The 6,817-nt window shown below is 41.9% G+C and overlaps 1 protein-coding gene across 3 annotated transcripts; it reads left to right on the top strand.

The window, feature by feature from the left end:
* The first annotated feature begins 925 nt into the window (after nt 1-925).
* On the top strand, nt 926-6,504 carry LOC109404660 (zinc finger protein 502). 3 transcript variants are annotated; one of them, XM_062848745.1, is made up of 4 exons: nt 926-1,030; nt 1,610-1,700; nt 1,764-2,874; nt 5,434-6,504. In XM_062848745.1, the coding sequence occupies exons 2-4, from the start codon at nt 1,672-1,674 to the stop codon at nt 6,322-6,324; spliced, it is 2,031 nt and encodes a 676-aa protein (XP_062704729.1). In that variant the 5' UTR covers nt 926-1,030; nt 1,610-1,671; the 3' UTR covers nt 6,325-6,504. The 3 variants fall into 3 exon arrangements, with proteins under 3 accessions (XP_062704729.1, XP_019533133.3, XP_019533134.3); XM_019677588.3 differs by lacking the exon at nt 926-1,030 and adding an exon at nt 1,398-1,541; XM_019677589.3 differs by lacking the exon at nt 926-1,030 and adding an exon at nt 1,421-1,548.
* Nucleotides 6,505-6,817: the final 313 nt, after the last annotated feature.

Consider the following 6,817-nt stretch of genomic DNA (forward strand, 5'->3'; position numbering starts at 1 on the left):
ACTGAGTCAGAAACGATACCCTGAAGTCTGTATTGACCTCGCAGCACCAAATCGGAGTTCGCCAGTTGCACTAGCGAAGCGAAGTTTTCAGCGAACTTTCTGTCATTCCTCATCCGACCCGACATGCATCCCTGATGTTTTCGTTTTCAGTCCGACGCCGTGTCGACAATCACGACTTTATCCTACCTGGGCGTCTGTCAGTGCGAGCGCGCCAAATTTTTCGTGAGTGAGCATGTGGTGTTGGTGGTTAAGGTGAAACGGTACGCTAGCCGCTATTAATTAGAAAAATTGTTTCGCAAATGTCGATCGCTTGGTCGATCGGCTTTTTTTGCGAAAACGCAAACTGAAAAGTATTAATTTATTAAAAATAGTAAGCGCACGGGTACAATAGTTTAGCAAGTTCGGAATTTTGTTTGAAATTAGTTTTTGTTTTCACCATGAAAAATGCTTCTGACTACCATGGTGAGTTCGTCTCATTTCCCCTTAAGTTCGCTAGTAATGCAGTGAAGTTTGAGCGATGCTCATTCTTCGGTTTTCTTCCAAATCCACAATATATCATGCAATACTCTTTTGATTTTGAGGAGATTTATCATGCCTGCCGTTTACCCACAATCAGGGTAAAGGTTACTCTTTTGATGCGAAAACGGGTACCCGTATTTTGACAGCTTCTAATAACATGAAAACCCGGGTAGAAACGACCCATTGTATGGGTAGTTTCATGTAAACGTGTACTTTTGCATTCTTGTGGAGTATTTTTTGGGTAATTTGTTTGCAATTTGGGTAAAAATGGTCCTAAAATTAGGTAGTTTGCTTTTTTCGTGCATATATGCACTGACGTAAATGCTGCGACCACTCCCTCGTTGTCATCGAAAACATCGACTGTTTACTTTTAACTGTCAAGATCACCAGGCCACTGGCACGCCGTCTGTTTTTTATAGCTACGAAGCGAGCCTGTTGGGTACGAAAGGATACGAACGGCTTGACTTCAATATTCCAATCATCTGAAAGAACCACACAGTAGTGATAAAAGGTAAGCCTGCCAATTTGTCACTTCTTTTATCTTCATTTTTATTAATAACTAGCTGTACCCGGCAAACTTTGTCTTGCCTACTGCGTTTTTTGACGTTTCAAGTTCCTAGCCAAGCCCAAGTCCCCATTCAAAATGTATGAAAACCCGATGTTTAAAACTTTCATATTTCTCATGTTTTTTGCCTCATAAACCTTCCTTGGATGAAAACTAACAGAACAAAACTTAGACGACCAAAATCGGATCTTCCGTTCGCAAGTTATGCGCGGTCCCACGTATGCCACTGCATTTTTATATATATAGAAGATAGATTAATCATTGTTCATAACTTTCACTTGAATAATCGAATAATCAAATTCCACATTTACATTTCTTGAAATGCTTGTCAACTTTTTATACCGGTGTGACAGAGCCCTGGTCAAAGACAAAAAATTAGTTTTTTGTTGTGATGCGACCGTCATTCATCGTCAGCAACATTTTCTGAATTTAATTTTGTTATTCCTAATACTTGACGGTAAATTGTAATATACTTAATTACAGCAATATAAAGATACTAATTGTAGAAGTTTTCTTTTTGTTTAGTGAATATAGTGTTTTTGTTCCTCAAATTAAATCGCCTGGATCAACAGAATTCAAATTGCGAGATGGATTACAATTCGTACAACAAAATTTTGTAAGTATTGATGATCGTGGTTTGCTTGTTTGAACTTTTTCATCATCGATGGTTTCGTCCTAGTGCTGCTCCACCTAATCAGCCGGCTCCCGGAAGTTCCGGTTTCTTCCCGACAAACAGCTCCGCTGCGTTTCTCAAAGTTCCAAATCCGGCTCTTGTTTTGAAACAGGAAAACAACACGGAACCGATCAGTGGAACTGCAACGCCACCGGTGAATTATAGTCAAAGTGGTCAACATTATGCGGATCCCGGCGGCCATCAGCAAGAGAAGCATGTTTACTATGGAAAGCCGCTGGATTTGCAGCTGGTTTCTAATCCTTACCTTCCGCATAGTCAGACCACGATTATCGGTCAGCAACAGACGACGTTTCAAATGTCACACGATTACCATGAGCATTCCAATGCATCCACAATAAGCACCGTGGACCACCACCAATCGCCGTACAGCGTTCAAGCTTCACCGATTCATCAGGCAGTCAATACTCCTCACTCGGTCGTTGTACAACATCCAGGACAACTTCCGGTGGCGCCGGCTGGGCAGAAAGTAACCTACGGTTGTGAAATGTGCGCTAAGACTTTCGATTCCAAGGCCAAGCTGGACAAACATCAGCGGATACATAACGAGGATTTGACTTTCGAGTGTCGGGTTTGTGACAAAAAGTTCAAATCTCAGAATACTCTCACTTGCCACGAGAAAGTGCACGGAGAGAATGCGGTGGACAATAGCTTTTCCTGCGTCACCTGCGGGAAGGTGTTTAAGTCTGAGGAAAAGCTGCAAGTTCACATGCGACTACACACCGGGGAAAAACCGTACCAGTGTAAAATTTGTATGAAATGTTTCAACCACCAGTCGAATCTGATTGCCCACTCGAGAACTCACGAAAAGGTCCGAAAGGCCCTCAAATGCGACCGCTGCAACAAAGTGCTGGACAACGAGGAACGACTGGCCATTCATATGCGACTGCACACAGGGGAAAAGCCCTACAAGTGCTCGTACTGCGACAAACGGTTCAACCACAAAAGTACCGTTTGCACCCACGAGAAGACGGTTCACATTGCGGCCAATGCGTACAAGTGCAACCGATGCCACAAGACGTTCAACCAGAAGTGTCAGCTGCAGTACCACGAGAAGTTGCAGGAGGCGCATACGATAGCGTGCGAGCAGTGTGACAAGGTAAGTTTAAGAACATTGATTGGAGAATGATTTTGGGCTAGAATATCTCCTATCAGTTAGTTTGTCAATATGTTTTGAGGTCTCATTTTGTATTTTTATCGCAATGTTCGTTGACTCGTTTGGGGAAATTATAAAAAAATAGGCTATGGACATGTTCACCCGTTCAACTTTTGAGCCGAATTATCTGGAAAAGGCCAGAACGTATTATTTTTTCTATAAACACATGTATGCCTCTAGGAGTTCATGGATATGGAGGAGTCATGGATATTTTTTGAAGTTATCTTAGGAATGTCAACAGGAGTTCCTTCAGAGATTTGAATCTGCGCAGGAAGATTCGGGGATGCCTCCAAGGCAATCATTAGTAATTCATCCAGAAGATCCTTTAGGAATTCCCATAGGAGGAGGTCCTTCAGAGATCACTCTGAGTTCCATCAGGAATTATGAAGTCCCTTCAGGAACTCCTAAGAGAGTTCCTTTAGGAATTTGTGCAGAAGTTCCTTCAGAGATTCCAGCAGATGTTTCTCTAGAATTCCAATCAGGGATCTCTCTAGGAGTTTCTTCAGGGATCGCTCCAGGAGTTACATCAAGGGTTCCTACAGGAGTGCCTTTTGGGATCTCTATTGGAATTTTTCCAACGATGCCTCCTAGAATTCCTTCGGGGTATTCCATGGAGATTTTGCAGAGATTCTTTCAATAGCTCTTTTAGTTAACTCCAAAAGCTTTACAAATACTGGCGTGAATGAGAAATGGACAAATTGAAGTGGAATTTGCGAAAAAGTTACTCGTCCACTCGGTGAGACTCGTACTCATGACTGCTACTGAATTCGAGTCTCACAGAGAAGACGAGTAACTTTTTCGTAAAATCCACTTCAATTTGTCCATTTCTCACTCAGGCCAGTATTTGTAAAGCCTAGCTTTTTGAGTTAAGTAAAACTTCAACTTGGTTGGTTAAACCGCAAAAATCGACAATTGATTCTTTAATTAGTTCTTTTAAGGATATCTCTAGGAGTTTCTTCAGGTACTCCCACAAAAGTTCCTCCAGGGATTAATTCAGGAGTTGCTTCGAGTTTTCTTGCAGTATAGTAGTTCTTTCAGGGGTTGCTCTAGAAGGTATTTCATCAAAGAATCCTTCAGAAGTTCCCTAAGCTATTGCAACAAGGGTGTCCTCATGCATTCCTCCAGCAGATTCATCAAATAGGATTCAGGAATGCCTCCTGGAGATCCACCAGAAATTCCTCCAGAAGCTTCTCCATAAATTCCTACACGAGGTCCTCCCGGGATTCCTTCTGAAGTTCCTTTAAGAATTTCTTTAGGAGCTCCGTCAAAGATTCTTCCATAATTTCCTTCAGTGATCTCTTCAGGAGTTTATTCAGGGATCTCTCTAGGATTTCCTTCAGCGATTCTTACAGGATGATTCTATGCTCTAATCCAAGTATACCTCCATAAGAAATCAGGGACTCTCCTAAAAGTTCATCTGTAATTCCGTTGGGGATTCCATCTGGAGATACTTCGGGGATTCCTCCTAGAATTTTTTTGTGGATTCCTCATGGATTTCCTTCAAGGATTCCTCCTGCGATTCCTTCGGGGATTCTTTCTGGAATGCCTTCGGAGATTTCTCCTGGATATCCTTCGATGGGGTCTTCAGTTAGCCTAGTCGTTAGGGCTATGGATCGCCAATCCGGATTCCTGTTCCGGTCGGGTAATTTGTTTCGACTCCCTGAGCATAGTGTATCATTGTACTTGCCTCATAATATACAAATTCATACAATGGCTGGCAAAGAAAGCCCTAGAATTAATAACTGTGGAAGTGCTCAAAGAACACTAAGTTGAAGCGATGCAGGCCAAGTTCCAGTGGGAACTTAGAGCCATTAAGAAGAATAAGAAGATCCTTCGATGATTCTTCTTGGAAATCCTTCGTGGATTAATTCTCGAATTCCTTCGGAAATTCCGCTGGATTTTTTTGGTGATTCCTGCTAAAATTCTATCAGGAAATCCTGCTGGAATTCTTTCTTAAATTTCTCCTAGAATTCCTTCGAGGATTTTTTCCTGAGTTTCGTGCAGCAGTTCTTGCAAGTATTAGTCGAGGAGTTACTTCAGTGATTCCTCCATGAGTTCGGTGAGAGATTCCTCCAGGAGTTTCTTCAGGGATTCCTCCGGCAGTTCCTTAAAGGTTCCTCCTGGAAGTCTTTTGATGATTCCTATGTCTAAATAGTGCGAAATCATGACTATGCCACATGATTTACATTTATGTGCCTTTTACGCTGGAGTGGGACTCCTAAAACATTACTACTACATATTGAATTTGATTTCATAAAATCCTCAAACATTCACATAAATGCAAACCTTTGTTCTTTTAATTTATAGAGCATTTAACTAAACGGAAACCGAGTTAATTGGGTCTTTCGTTATTCGGCTTTTCATTACTTTGGGCTTTTTGTTACATTCGGCCTTTTGTTCCTTCGGCCTTTTGTGGTACATAGTTGCACTGATTTCGGCCTTTCGTGGTTCTACTTTTTGTGATTCGGCCTTTTGAACGGAACTTATATTTTCTTGTTACAGATATTTTGCTACCAAGCCAGTCTCAAAGAGCACACATTCCGGGTGCATTGTCCTCGTCGCAAACACCGGAAGGATAGATTGGCTGGCGTGAACATAGACAACGAAGGACGCAACAAGTTCAGATGTGAGGTGTGCTACCGTAGGTTCTACTACAAGCGGGCTCTTGACATGCACATGGGAATCCATGACATCGCTCTGGATGTTAATGCTTTGTATTTCTCATGCAATTACTGTCCGGAAACGTTCACCGACGAAGAACCGCTGCTTAAACATGAGGCCGAGCATGTCGCTAACAATACGACCGATTTCATGGAGAACATGAAAGCCCTAGAACAATCAGAAGATCCGGAAAATGGCCAAGTTCTTGGAAAGTATCGCTGCCCTCTGTGCTTCAGTCGTTTCGAAGAACTTTCGGAGCTTAAGGAGCACCACAAGACTCACATTTGCTCCAACCCGGAGGAGTGCACCAAATGTAAGCCAACATTGGCCGAAGATTATGATTTTACGCAGGGTAATTACGACGAATCCGAAGATAACCAAACCATTCAGTGTAAGATTTGCGAGCGGAAGCTTCCGTCGTTCGAGTTGTTCCAAATACATTTCCATTATCACACATCTCGCGTTCCGTTCTACTGCTATCAGTGTCGGACCGAGTTCCCTGACAAAAAGGAACTCTACGCCCATTCCAAATCGCATGCACCGAAAGAATCGGAAGCGCACACCTGTGAAGTCTGCAAGAAGATATTTTCAACGAGGGGTAACTTTAGACGACATCTCAAATCGCACGAAGCCATAAGAGATTTTGCATGCGATCGCTGCTTTAAGCAGTTTGATTATAGAAGTGAGCTAGATCTGCATTTGAGGAAATCTCATGGAATAGACTACTCTTAGGAATGGCATAGCAAAGCGCTACAGGTAATTAATAAAACACAAAAATAAGCTTCGTTTTACGTTTAAGTGTAGAATACGTAATGTTTTTAGTAATGATGAAAATTTCTTTACGCATAAATTTACTACTTTAGTCATTAAGATGTAGGGTACGAATTTAAAATTAAATACAAATAAATTCGAGTCAGCTTGTTTTCATTTGCATAGAGAAATTAAAACAGAAAAGTACTTATTCCCAGTTTCAATAGAAATCCAGCGTAAACCAGTTGCAGGAAAAGGTTCTGCTGACGCTGTAACTTTGAAGAAGATTTTTTGAATGCAGTTTCTTGATGAATTGGATGGACGACGTTGCTGCTGGATGTCCGGGAGACTTAACAATTTTGTATTTAGGGAACGTCCATAAACTACGTCACACTAAAATTGACACTTTTTGTATGGAGCCGTTCATAAACCGCGTAGACTTTTTGGATGGGGGTCTGGCCAAAGTCTACGCTCC

This window comes from Aedes albopictus, chromosome 2 (genome assembly GCF_035046485.1).
Source record: "Aedes albopictus strain Foshan chromosome 2, AalbF5, whole genome shotgun sequence".
Lineage (NCBI taxonomy): Eukaryota > Metazoa > Arthropoda > Insecta > Diptera > Culicidae > Aedes > Aedes albopictus.